The following is a 13,994-nucleotide window of genomic DNA, read 5'->3' as shown; positions in this document are numbered from 1 at the left end:
ATGTGAATGTGATCATCCACAATAAGCTCAATGGCAGCAAGGGCCTCGTTCACATGTGAACGTGGAAGGAGAGGCGGAGGGGGGCCGTGATAGCTTATCCACTGGCGGAGTCCACGGGGTTAGAGCTGGAACTGATGAGATGGAGGAGAAGGAGGTTGGCAAGATCAGCCCCGAGGCAGGCACAGAACAGGGAAAGGTGAGGAGAGTAGAATGGAACAACTGGGGTTGCTGCTCGTTTGGAGGCAGTGATGAGTGCCTCGGCGGACTCCTTGGAGGATGCAAAGAGAGACACAGAGGGAAGCAGTTGGATTATTTAAGCGAGAGTCAAGTCTGGAAATGCAGCAGGTGAGTAGGAAAGATAATGAATGCTGAAATGTTTAAAATGCTTCTTTCCTCCAATGCCAATGGAAGTACCACACAGAGCCTCCACATCCTGTGCTATCAAAGGCTCAGCTTCTGCATGGACTACCCAGTGTGGATGCAAATTGCAGGAGGAACTCAGGTATCATCCTATGTCTGTGCTGAGTCCACATATCCCATTCAACATACCAGTGAGGGGTCACTATATTAAGGCCCAGAGATGGTTAATAACATTTGCTACCAGCACAGACCAGTTGGACTAAATGAGCTGTTTCTGAGCTACGTAACTGTGTCGACACAATATCTTCTACTCATCAATGAACCAAGAGAAATTTACTGGCCTGCACCAGGAAAGGTTAAATTAGAAAAGACTTGCAGCTGGTCACCGTCAATAATACAGGGAAAGCTTTATTGCCGATCAGCATTAATGACATCTGACAATATCGACACAAGAGAAAACATGAAATGTCTTGCAACAAGCATTGACGCATCGCTATGCAATCTGCCATAAAAATCAGACAACCGTGTTTCTCTGCAAACATTAAAATGCAATCTTTTTTGGAAGAGAAAAAAAGGTTATATACTTCACTCAAGAGATCTGTACAATAAAAAGCACAGGTTGCTTTACAAATTATTCATCCAGTAAAAATCACTGGGCTCCATGATAGGCCAACGGGAATTTATTTTATCAACAGGTGTGGTATGTACAGTAAGTTTGAGTAGAACAGAATAGAAAGGAGCCTCATAAATCCTTTTTTTTAAAAATAAACAAACCACCCATATCTTAAATGCTTCTTCTCATTGAAGTTTACCAGAAGGGACAAGTTAAGGAAGGAAATAAAATGAAAGAATGTGAAAATATTAATTGCTGTCCTGCAGATAGGCACTTTAGAGATCATCTTCACTCTTTTGCTTCCTCAGTCACACAATACATGCTGGGTAGGCCACAGGATGATGTGATGTTCAAAGGCCGAAGGAGTTACTTTTTTTTAATAAAACCTCGATTTGCAAGGCATTTCAAGAAAATGTCACGGAATTCGATTCAGGAAAGTGTAAAGTCGTGTGAGGGAGAGACAGATGGTTGACAACCCTCCAGGATTGCCCTGGAGTCCCCAGGAATTATAGGTTAATCTCCAAGACACTGCTGCAAGGAACAATCCAGAAAAAAAGTCAAAGGGAGCATGAAAAAAAATGGTTTTCTTTTTACATTTTCTTTATAAAAATATCAAAGATTGGCAAAAAAAAAAATTGGCAGTTTGACTGGCTGCCAAGAATCATGAACTCAGGTAACAAAGAGTCTGTTCGCTATCCAATTGGTGTGAGATGGTGGGGCTCCATGATGATGGACATGTTGGGCTTCCAATGCCATGAGTGTGTGAGGACAGGAGAGGGTCATGTGATGAAACATCCAGGAATACGTCCAACCAGAGTTGGTGATTCCAGGGAAGAGGTGGGATAACAAAAATGGTACTGAACGTAAAACGAAACAGGGGTTCCAACCGGCTGACGTCAGTTCACTGCATTCGCTCTGTGTTGAGAATGTGATGTTGGGGGAGCGTCAAAGGAGCAGCTCCATCAGAGGATTTTAATAATGAGGATGAAAAATGTTGGTAGGCTGAAGAGGTTCCTATGGCTGGTCACTGGGTTTAGCCATAGAGTTAGCCTCCACTTTAAGGCTCCCTGTGTGGATAAGCACTGATCAGTGGCGGCACCTCCCCTTTAAGGAGGTGCCGATGATTTTAAGACGAGTCGTGTGGGCGGTCAAAACCTTTAAAGAACAGGCACAGAAGAGTGAGAGGTAACCTGGCATGTTCGGTAGGTAAGGCAGCAACTGTCTGTTATGAATAAAAGTTTGAGTTCCCAATTGCAGTCTGTTACATACCGATCCTATGACCTTTATGGAGCCCATGCATACAAGCAGACATAGATTTACCCAGTCTGTTGCTCACAATTCAATGTCACTGCCCACACTCCCATACTTTCCCCTACAATGCAAGCAATTCATATTGCTTTCATGTAATTCTGGGCAATTAGGAGGAGGGCATGGTTTCACGGTACCTGCCACCTCAACCTCTGACCTTCACCCACGAGGCACACTTCTCGTTAACATAATCTTGTTCTTTATAAAGCTGGCCCTGGTATCCCATGTAACCAGGGCTTGACATTAACCAGATGAAGTAACTGGCAGCACACAAAGTTAACCTGTAAGGCAGACCAGATCAATCATAGATTTGTGAGGGTGAGGTAACCATAGCAGCGACTGTACACGGCACAAATCTCTGTGGAAAAGATGTGCGCTAGCCACGGAGGAGCTGGTATCTATGTGTAAGTGTAAGGGAGAACATGTGAGCAAAAAGGTGTAGCACCTAGAGAAAGTATGCACCATATGCAACAGTTCTTCTGTAAGATATACAATCAATTTGTGTCCTTTTAATGGACTGTCCTGGGTTTTCAGTTGTTGGGATGATATGGTTTGCGCTGCTCATAAGGGTGAGCCCAAGCTGACAGCTGATGAAGCTTGTAACTGGAGTCAATCTACTTGTGTTGGAGCTGAGATTAAAGGGCTGCAGAAGGAGAAGGATAATCCAAGTTTTATAAATCTTGTTGGGAGGAGTTCTCCTGAAGGCCCAGTTATTAAATGCACCACCCAATGTGGGTATCGAGTCATACAGACCAGTGGGTGTACAGTACTCTAACTCAACTAAGTCACCTATTCTCACTGAGGTGATAGTAGGGGTGCTACAATGTGCCCTGTAATCTGTGGTGGGGAGAGTGAATCAGCTAGGATTAATCTCCTGATGGCTATCCACTACTCTCTGCTGGAAGTGTGTGTGCGTGGATGCCTGTGAGGACAGGGCTGGGCTGTGATTCCTCCCATGGTCAACAAGCCTGCTGACACCCAAGGCTTGGACTTCAATGTGAGGTAGAGTCACTTGGGGCAGGGTATGGGGGTGTGTGTGTGTGTGTGTGGCAGATTCCCATTTAATCCCATAACCCACCAAGAGTCAATACCTTCAGAAAAGGAGAGGTGAAAGTTGGGTAGCTGATCATGGGAGGCACAAACTGTGAACATTAATGAGCAGCGATGGGTATGGTTCCCAGACAGCATTGACTACTCTCCGGTTACCTTATTAATTAAATTATCATTTTAACTAAAATAAAACATATATATATTCATTATAAATTTGTAACTAATCTTTCTTAGTTATTACATTCCATATTCCAACAAACGTGGGTGGGTTTTGGATGGATGGTTAAGTGTGACTGGCTCTAATGGGCAGTGTCTCCAGTATGAAGAACGCTGGAAGATTGGGTTATGATTCCCCCCAGTGTGTGCGCGGCAGGGGGGAGGTGGTGACAGCCAGGTCTTCGGTGAAGGCCATCCCAGTGCAGAAGAGAAGCTTCATCCACAAGGAGTGAGAGACCATACGAACATATGAACTAGGAGCAGGAGTAGGCCACTCGGCCCCTCGAGTCTGCTCTGCCATTCAATAAGATCATGGCTGAGAAAGAAGAGAGCTGGAAAGAGAGGAAGGAAAAGAGAGACAAGAGAGAAAAAGAATGAGGGAACGAGAATGAGAAAGAGAATGAACAAGAGAATATATGAGAAAGATGAGACAAAGGAAGAAAGAATGAGAGAGAGAGAGACAGGGCAGCCAGAGAGAGATGAGACCAAAAGAATAAGAGATTTGAGAAAGAGTGAGAGATGAGAGAAGAGAAAGAAAGAGCATGAAATAGGAGACAGAAACAGGTGGAAAGAGAAATGCAAAAACAGAGCAAACAAATGGAAAGCAGAGGTGCAAAGAACTCCACTTAGCTGTGAAGTCACTGGAATTGTTTTGGCTAATCACCAGGTCCAATGGGCACCAGATTGGGACAATCCTTTCAATATAATGCAAATATAGGCTGGTGCAGCATTGATATTTTAACAATAAATGTCACTAGCGCAATAATTAAACAGTCTATTTCACTGAGCAGCCATGTGACAAGGTAAGAGACATCCAGGTGCAAAGCATCATCCCATTGTAAAAATGCCTCCACTAACTCTGCCTGGAAATTGGGCAAAAATTCACAGCGGCTCCTATTTTCCAACTACTGGGTACAGCAGTGGCTGCTGACATAGCCTGACAAAGGGTTGCCAACCCTCCAGGATTAGCCTGGAGTTTCCAGGGACTGAAGATTAATCTCCGGGACTCTGCTAAGAGCAACATCTGGGAGAAAAAAGTCATAGGGATTTTAAAAAGTGATTGTTTATGATCATTTTTATGAAACATTTATTAATTATGATAACATTGGGAGACAGGATAAAAAGGAGTGTTTGACTGACAGTCAAGCATCATCCAATCAGGTAATTAAGAGTCTGCTCACTGACCAACCGATGCAGGAAGGCAGGGCCTGAGGAGGATGGACATGCTGGGTGACCGATGGCGGCAGTGAGAGTCAGTTGGAGGTCGGGAGGGCATGTGTGATGAAACCTCCAAGAATACGGCCAACCAGCGTTGGCAACCCTAGGCCCAAGACCCCTTCGGTCGTCGCAAGAACTTGCTACAGGTTTGGGAAAACACGTGGCTACCATTTTTCTAAAAATGAAAACGCGCGCCAGAGCTCTTTACAATTTCAGATGTCAATTTCTGCATGTAGGATATGTGACACCTGGATGGCATTGGCTGGATACGCCACTGTGCTGGTGAAGTTTGAGCTGGTATTTGAGACAGGCTTCTGGCCCATTCCAGTCAAGGCAGGTTGGCCATCTTTGTCTGTCAAAAGTTGGATTTAGAAGGCACTGGAAATGTCACCTCTTCAACTATCTTATAGGTTTCTTCATGATTAGCTGCAAGGGAGGGGGCATGAAAATGAAAGGAGGTTCAAATTGATCGGCTTAACATCTGCACTCCCTCTACAGAAAGGCGTTATCGGCTGAGTCTGGCTGATTTAAAAAGTAACATTAAATAAAAGCATCAAAGACAGTCACAATGGCAATGTTCTTGAGTTAGGCAAGGGTAGGTTGTGAACATTAGGCCCTGCTGGCAGTGCAGGTGGTGTTGGGGACATGTGAATTGCATGCCAAGTCTTGCTGCAACTTGCCACTCAACATTCCTATGTCGGCCTGTGACCAGGCACGGAGGAGTTAATCCAGAAATCAGGAAAGAAAGCTAGTCCAGATTGTGTCCAGTTGATAGGACACTTGCCATCTGAAGATTGAGTTGGCACTATTTTTATTCTCTGCTCCCCACGCCCCCACCCAATTTTCCTCCACTGAAAGTCATGATGGCAGTTCGGACCACACCAAGAATGTGGCTAAGTGCTTTGTCCATGGTGCAGAATTATCTCAATGTGCAAAATTAAAGTAATAACTTATTTCTGAAGTCCGGCTCCTGAGGTGAGTTGGCTGTAGCTTGAAATGGCTGAAAATCGTTTCTCAGTCGTAAACGTAGATTGGATGAGGTTCGGGGGAACAGCTGCTTGGTTGTAGAGCATTCCCTCATTACTTCAGAAAGCGAGGGAGTGCCTGATATCAACAATCTGAAGGAAAAAGGAAGAAAAGCAAATTTAGACAGGCTTTACTGAGGGGTTACCATGGTAACAGGTTTGCCAGCTGCAGCAGAAACTTCTGCCTGGCAAGATGAAGACAAAATGGCCCAATGCCAGTCAATAACAAGACCTTTAATGTGCTTGACTTGACCAAATGATGCCTTTAAATGCCATCCCCTTGTTACTAAGATAATGATATCACAATAGCTGCCTCCTTGCCAGCACTGGCTAGGCCTCAGGCTCCTGCCCAGGGTTAACTTGGTGCAGTTGCCCTTTTTAGATCAATGTGTTAAGGACTGCGCTACTCAAGGCAATCCCATTTTAAAACAGGCCAAAAATAACATGCGTTAACTGCAAGGCTTCCAAGCCCAAATACAGACAACGCACAATTTCATCTACAGTCAAGGCCTATCTTTGAGGACTGCCCAAATGATTTGAGCACCCCCCCCACCCCCCACCACCACCGCCCCTCCCAATCTCCAGGAACTAGAACACCACTCGAAAGGAGGGGCGAAGATTTCAGGAAGACTACATTAATATTATTTCTGAGAAAGAGAGTTAAAGTGGAGTTTTAATATTTTGGGGTGTGCGTACTTCGCTATTAATTAAGGCTTTTGAGGTCTGCACTATTATTTCTGACTGGGCACGAAGATGAAATAGTCAAAATGTAGGAGTAATACAAGTGGCAGTAGAGGAGTAGAATCGGAGTCAATGGAGAACAGGAAGGGTGACCATGTTAGATAGGGTTGCCAACCCTCCAGTACTGGCCTAGAGTCTCTTAATGGAAGATTAATCTTCAGGGCACTGCTGCGAGAAACACCCAGGAGAAAAATCATAGGTGGTATTAAACAAAATTGTGTTTATTTCATTTTCTTTAAACATTTAATTTGTTAGTTATAAAAGTATCAGGGATAGGGGACAAAAGGCTGCTTGACTGGCAGTCAAGAATCATCAAATGCAGTAACAAAGACTCTGTTTCCTTTCCAATTAACTGTGGCATGGACCATTGGCGTGAGTGTAGGGGCAGGGTGGTTCGAGGTGAGAGGTCACAGGAATACAGCCAACCAGAGTTGGAAACACTAACAGTGGGTGATACTCTCACCTATTGTTGAAGCAGGGAATGGGTGATGGGTTGTTACTTCAGATTTTAACATCTTCTATGCTCAAAATAGGCTTTACGTCAGATTTCTGAATCAGAATCTATGCATTCTTCCAACGAAAACAATTTGCAATTCATATAAGACCTTGTATATAGTAAAACATTCCAAGGCGCTTCACAGCAGTGTTATCGAACAAAAATTGACACTGAGCTACATCAGGAGACATTAGGACAGGTGACCAAAAGTCTGGTCAAAGAGGTAGGTTCTGAGGAGTGTCTTAAAAGAGGAAAGAGAGGCAGAGAGATTTAGGGAGGGAATTCCAGAGCTTAGGATTTCGACAGCTGAAGCCACTACTGCCAATGGTGGAGCAATTAAAATTGGGGGATGCGCAAGAGGCCAGAATTGGAGGAGTGCAGAGATCTCAAAGGCTTGTTAGGCTGAGGAAGGTTACAGAGATGGGGAGGGGGTGGGGGGATGGAGGCACAAGGTTATGAAGGAACTTGAGAACAAGAATGAGGATTTTAAAATTGAGACACTGTCAGCTTGGGAGCCAGTGTAGATCAGCAAGCAAAGGGATGAGATCTTGGAGGGTTGTCAGGACAGAGGTTGTTACAGAGCTAAGGAGGGGACAGAGCCATGGAGGGGAGTTGAACAGGAGGATGCTAATTTTGGAATTGTAGCATTCCCTTGCACCTGGAGGGGACAGAGCCTAAAGTGATAGGAGTGAATGGACGGGAGTTGTGACAGGCCGTCGCAGTAATACATTACTGAGTTGTAAAAGTCTCCTCGATTGGAATGAACTCCCTCAGCCTTCTGTTGTCTGGCAAGGCAAAGGATCGCGACCATCATTTCTTAATTATAATCTGGTACAATCTGTGCTTCAATGTACAGTCAGCTTCCACTGTCCAACTGGCCACTGGCCAGTGCATTGACCAACTTTGCAATAGTGACAAACACAACACCCTCCGCTACCTTCCCCATCAATGATCAGAAAAAAAAACCCCAGGGGAAGAATGAAATATTATCTGAATGGGACCCCTTTCCATCTACAGTGAAGCTCTTGGACTGCAGCTGTTTTTTAAGACAATATTGTAACATGACTTCAGCAAGCGTTTTTTCAGAGAAACACACACACACACACAGAAAGGCATCAATGCTTGTTGATGTGAAGAGTTTTTCACTGTAATCTCATCAGTGGAGCATCCATGGAGCTGAGGGTGAGGAACCCCCTCCCCTGCCCACCTGATTATTTCAACTGTGCAAATTTGTTGTAATTTGTGACAGCCCGAGGTTGTGAAAGACACTATATAAATGCAAGTCTTTCTTTTTCCATGAGTGGCACAGAATCAGGCCATTCGGCCCAACTAGTCCATGCTGTTTATGCTGCATACAAGCCGCCTCCCACCCTACTTCATCTCAATCTATCAGCAATAACCTTCTATTTCTTTCTCCCTCATCTACTTAACTAGCTTCCCCTTAAATGCATCTACTATTTGCTTCAACTATTGCATGAGATAGCTCACCACTCTATGGGGAAAGAAGTGCCTCTTGGATTCCCTATTGCATTTATTCGAGACTATCTTTGGGCTCCCGCACAAGTGGAAACACCTTACCCAATCGAACCCCCATCATAATTTTAAAGACCTCTATCAGGTCACCCCTCAGCCTTCCCTTTGCTTACTGTGCCACTGGGTGCCAGGCGATCGTTGCCAGGGTAACGGTCCTGCTGCTGTCTCCCCCATGTCCTAAAGACATGCAGAAAACCCAATATTCTCATCAATGGGTGTGGGAGCTGGATTTGTCAGGTGGGAATCAGGTCACAGATTCTGGCCTCCCAGAGTCCTGGTTAATGAACATTTGTTGCTGAGATTCTCATTACGGTGGGAGTTTTGATGTGGGCTGTTCAAACAGAAGAAGATTTGCATTTCTATAACGCCTTTCGCGACCTCAGGACATCCCAAAGCATTTTACAGCCAGTTAAGTACTTTGTGAAGTTGTAATGCAGGAAAGAACACTGAATTTGTGCACAACAAGATCCCACAAACAGCACTGTGATAATAGCCAGATAATCTGTTTTAGTGATGTTGGTCGAGGGATAAATATTATGCTCAGGACACAAGGAAGAACTCTCCTACGCTACTTTGAATAGTGGCCATGGGATTTTTTTTTTTAGGTCCATCTGAGAGGATAAGTTGGGGCCTCAGTTTAACATCTCATCCGAATGAGGGCACTTATGAGCGCAGCGGAGCACTCTCTCACTCAAGTCTCCAGTAAAGCGTGGCTACCCGACACGAACCCGAACAGATCCGATGACATGTGGCGGGTTCAGGTCGGGTCAAGTCTCTCTTCTGGGTCCAGCATTCGGGCTCGGGTCGGGTCAGGCTGGACGAGGACTGTGCTACCCTGCTCCAGGAAGTAATCTTCAAATGAACATTCAGGACGTCAAAGTGGGAAACGTGCAGTCCAGAATCCGCACTCTGCAGTAAAGCCTGGCTGCCCGACCAGACCCGACCCGACTACATGTGTCGGGTTCAGGTCGGGTCGGGCATTTAAAAAAATGAAAGGACTCTGGCCCGGGTCGGGTTCTGGTTGGCGGTTCTCGGGTCGGGCTCTGGTTGGCTCTTGTTGGGTCGGGTCTGAGTCGGGTTTTAATTTTATACCTGAGCCAGGCTTTAGTCTCTGGACTTGAACGCACGGCCCTCTGAGTCAGAGGAGAGAGTACGACTCACTGACCGTTAAAAATAGCTTCTGTGCTGAAAGAGATACAAGTTTATATATAAAACCGTTAAGTATATACCCAGCTAAATCTGTATGAGATTCATGGAAAGTGAAGGCTGCAGTTAAATAGATGGCCATACATACGCCACATGAATGAAACACTATCTGACACAAGGCCTTGAATTATGGGGATGTTTGTAGCGTGAGTCATGATTTCTGTTTTGAGTTAATGGACATACTTAAGTTTCTTTATTAGGTCTTCAAACAACTTGGGCCCACTGGAGGCTTTGCCCATCTTTCCCATTTTAACTGTTTGATTATATGGCCCACTCCCCAAGGCACTGCTTTGCATGTGGGGGCTTGCCAACCCTCCAGGATTGGCCTGCAGTCTCCAGGAATTAAAGATTAATCTCCAGGTCCACTGCTGCGAGAAAGAAGCACAGGGGCTTTAAAAACATGTACATTGTTTTCCTTTTCTTTGAGCACCTCCATTTATTCATTGGAAAAATATTGGAGTTGGGCCGGTTGACAGTCAAGAATCATCCAATTGAGTAACAAAGACTGTCTTTCCAAGTGGCCATGAGAAAGCAGACACTGTGAGGATCAACGTGTCAGGCAACCAATGGCAGAAGTGTTGGGGGGTTGGAGGCAAACAGTAATGTCATGAAACCTCCATGATTAAGTCCAATCAGAGTTGGCAACTCTGCATTCCATCCTTCGCATCTGCTTTCTTCGCTCACTCTTCTGGCTACCATTTCCGAGGCCACAGGGCTCACTGCCAAAAAAGACCCTCCTGAGAACCCCAACTATCTGACCGAGCTCTTGGTCACCCCTCCAAATGTCACCTTCTTTGGATCACTGTCAATTTTTGCCTGATTAAGAGAATTTTACAACACAGAAACAGGCCATTCAGCCCAAACTAGCCTGAGACGGTGTTTATGCTATGCACGAGCCTCCTCCTGCTGCTCTTCATCTCACCCTATCAGCATATCCTTCTATTCCTTTCTCCCCATGTGTTTATTCAGCTTTCCCTTAAATGTATCTGTGCTATTCACCTCAGCCACTCCCTGTGATAGCGAGTTCCACATTCTCACCACTCTCTGGGGAAAGACGTTTCTCTTGAATTCCCCATTGGATTTATTAGTGACTGACATTTATGGACCCTAGTTTCAGTGTTCAGAGGATCACTGACCATTCAGAAAATAAAATGAGAAAGGTTCAGGTAGGAACAGAAGGAGGCCATTCAGCTTCTCAAGCCTGCCTCACTGTTCAGTTAGATCACAGCTGATCTGTACCTTAACTCCTTTGCTCCAGATTCCTCAGTACCCTTATCCAACAAAAATCTATCAATAAAAGCAAAATACTGCAGATGCTGGAAAACTGAAATAAAAACAGAAAGTGCTGGAAATACTCAGCAGGTCAGGCAGCATCTGTGGAGAGAGAGAAACAGAGTTCACGTTTCAAGTCTGTGACTTTTCATCAGAACTGGCAAAGGTTAGAAAAGAATTAGGTTTTAAGCAAGTGAAGGGGGAGTTGGGTGGGGTAGAGAACAAAAGGGATCGTTTGTGATAGTGCAGAGGGCAGAAGAGATTAAATAACAAAGCTGTCATGGGACAAAGGCAAAGAGCGTATTGAGGCTTGTGGTGAAAGGTAAAGCTTTAGTCCAGAATGTTAATGGCAGAGTAATGAGCAGCTCTGACTACATGAAAAAACAGGGACATGGTTAAAAAATAAAATAATAGAAAAATAGAAAAATATGAAAAAAGGCCTTCATTGCTTTCTATTTCCCTCCTGGTGTTTGATAAGGTGTTTACCAAAATCCGTTTTCACAGCCACATCTCCTTCCTCAGCGACTGTCTCTGGCTCTGACTTATTCCGCATGAGTTCCAACTGAAGTTCCATCCTTCATGTTTTGAATCCACCCAGGATTACAGGTATCTCCGAGAAATACAGCGTTCCTCGGACTGCTGTTCTCACCGTATCCTAAGATCCACACTCAGTGCCATGCGCCGCCACATGTACACACTGGACCTCTCTCTCCAGAAGCACCGCTTCACCTTATCTCAAAGCTGTTCTACTCCGCAGTTTCATTTCATCCTTCATCTTATCTAACGTGTTAAAAAAAACTTTTTCTCTTCCTTTCAGATGTTAAGGAACGCAAGCTCCAGCAGCTCATGGATACCAACGCCCTTCCAGATCCTTCTTTCCCTCACTTCCCTCTGACCCCATCCCTTCTCCTAATCTGACCTTCCCGTCTCTGACACTGAATGAGCTGTACTTAGCAAAGGCCTCAGTTTTATCCCCTTATGCCCCACCTCAAAGAATTTCGCGCTCGGCGTAACATTGAGCTCTTCTTCCATCGTCTTCGTTGCCGGGCTCACTTCTTTAACCAGGAGTCTTCCCCCCGACCAGTGGACCCTTTCACCCATCTCCAGTATTCTCCCTCCACCTGAACCACTTCCTCTGGCCTGTTACCCACTGTTGATCTTTTCATTGAAAACTGTTGGCATGACATAGACTGTCTCAATTTCTCAACTCCCCTCGCTCACTCTAACCTGTCTTCCTCCGAATGTGCTGCACTCCGTTCTCTCAGGTCTAACCCCAACATTATGATCAAACCTGCCAACAAGGGCGGTGCTGTTGTTGTCTGGCGTACCGACCTCTACCTTTCAGAGGCTGAGCGCCAACTCTCAGACACTTCTTCCTACCTCCCCTGGACCACCACCGAACATCAAGCCACTGTCTCCAGGGTTGTCACTGACCTCAACTCCTCTTCCCTCGACAGCTTCCAACCTCATGGTCCCACAACCCCGGACAGCCCGCTTCTACCTCCTTCCTAAAATCCACAAACAGGACTGTCCTGGTAGACCCATCGTTGCAGCCTGTTCCTGCCCCACTGAACTTATTTCTTCCTTCAGGTTCTGAAGAAGGGTCAGTGACCTGAAACGTTAACTCTGCTTCTCTCTCCACATATGCTGCCAGACCTGCTGAGTATTTCCAGCATTTCTTGTTTTTATTTCAGATTTCCAGCATCCGCAGTATTTTGCTTTTATTTCTTCCTGTCTTGACTCTATCTTTTCTCCCCTGGTCCAGACTCTTCCCACCTACACCTGGTGACTGTTTTGATGGCCTACATCATTTCGACAATTTCCAGTTTCCTGGCCCCAACCGCCTCCCCTTCACTATGGATATCCAATCTCTCTGCACCCCCATCCCCCACCAGGACGGGTTGACTCTCTGCTTCTTCTTTGAATAGAGGCCCAACCAGTTCCCATCCACCACCACCATCCTCCTCCGCCTGGCTGAACTTGTTCTTACACTGAACAACTTCTCCTTCAATTGCACTCACCTCCTTCAAATAAAATGGGTTGCTATGGGTACCCGCATGGGTCCAAGTTATGCCTGTCTTTTTGTGGGATACGTCGAACATCCCTTGTTCCACTCCTACTCAGGCCACCTCCCCCAACTCTTTTTCCGATACATTGATGACTGTATCGGTGCCGTTTCCTGCTCTCGCCCCGAACTGGAAAACTTGATCAACTTTGCTTCCAATTTCCACCCTTCTCTCACCTTTACATGGTCTATCTCTAACACTTTCCTTCCCTGTCTTAACTTCTCTTTTTCCATCTCTGGGAATAGGCTGTCTACTAATATACATTTTAAGCCCACCGACTCCCACAACTATCTTGACTACACTTCCTCACACCGTTTCCTGTAAGGACTCCATCCCATTCTCCCAGTTTCTCCGTCTCTGACGCAGCTGTTCTGATGATGCAATGTTCCATAACAGTCTTTCTGATATGTCTTCCTTTTTCCTCAAGTGAGGACTCCCCCCACCACTGTGGTTGACAGGGTCGTCAACCGTGTCCGGCCTATTTCCCACACTTTGGCCCTCACCCCTTCCCCTCCCTCCCAGAACTGCAACAGCGTTCCCTTTGTCTTCACTTTCCACTCCACCAGCCTCTACATCCAAAGGATCATCCTCCGTCATTTCCGCCACCCCCAGCATGATGCCACCACCAAACACATCTTCCCTTCCCTTCCCATTAGCATTCTGAAGGGATCGTTCCCTCCGCGACACCCTGGTCCACTCCTCCATTATCCCCAACACCTCGTCTCCTTCCCATGCAATCGCAGGAGGTGTAATACCTGCCCTTTTACCTCCTCTCTCTTCACCATCCAAGGCCCAAAACACTCCTTCCAGGTGAAGATTTAGTTGTACTTCCTTCAATGTAGTATACTGTTTTCGCTGCTCACAATAGCCTCTACATTGAGGAGACCAAA

The 13,994-nt window shown here is 45.6% G+C and overlaps 1 protein-coding gene across 1 annotated transcript in view; it reads right to left on the bottom strand.

The window, feature by feature from the left end:
• Nucleotides 1-742: 742 nt before the first annotated feature.
• LOC137357473 (insulin receptor substrate 1-B-like) overlaps nt 743-13,994 on the bottom strand; it is a 75,296-nt gene continuing 62,044 nt past the window's right edge. The window contains exon 3 of the mRNA XM_068023818.1: nt 743-5,883. Within this exon, the coding sequence (XP_067879919.1) occupies nt 5,876-5,883 (8 nt within the window). The 3' untranslated portion in view covers nt 743-5,875. The remainder of the gene's footprint in view (nt 5,884-13,994) is intronic.

This window comes from Heterodontus francisci, chromosome 48 (genome assembly GCF_036365525.1).
Source record: "Heterodontus francisci isolate sHetFra1 chromosome 48, sHetFra1.hap1, whole genome shotgun sequence".
NCBI lineage: Eukaryota > Metazoa > Chordata > Chondrichthyes > Heterodontiformes > Heterodontidae > Heterodontus > Heterodontus francisci.
This window is presented reverse-complemented; position numbering and strand designations above follow the sequence as displayed.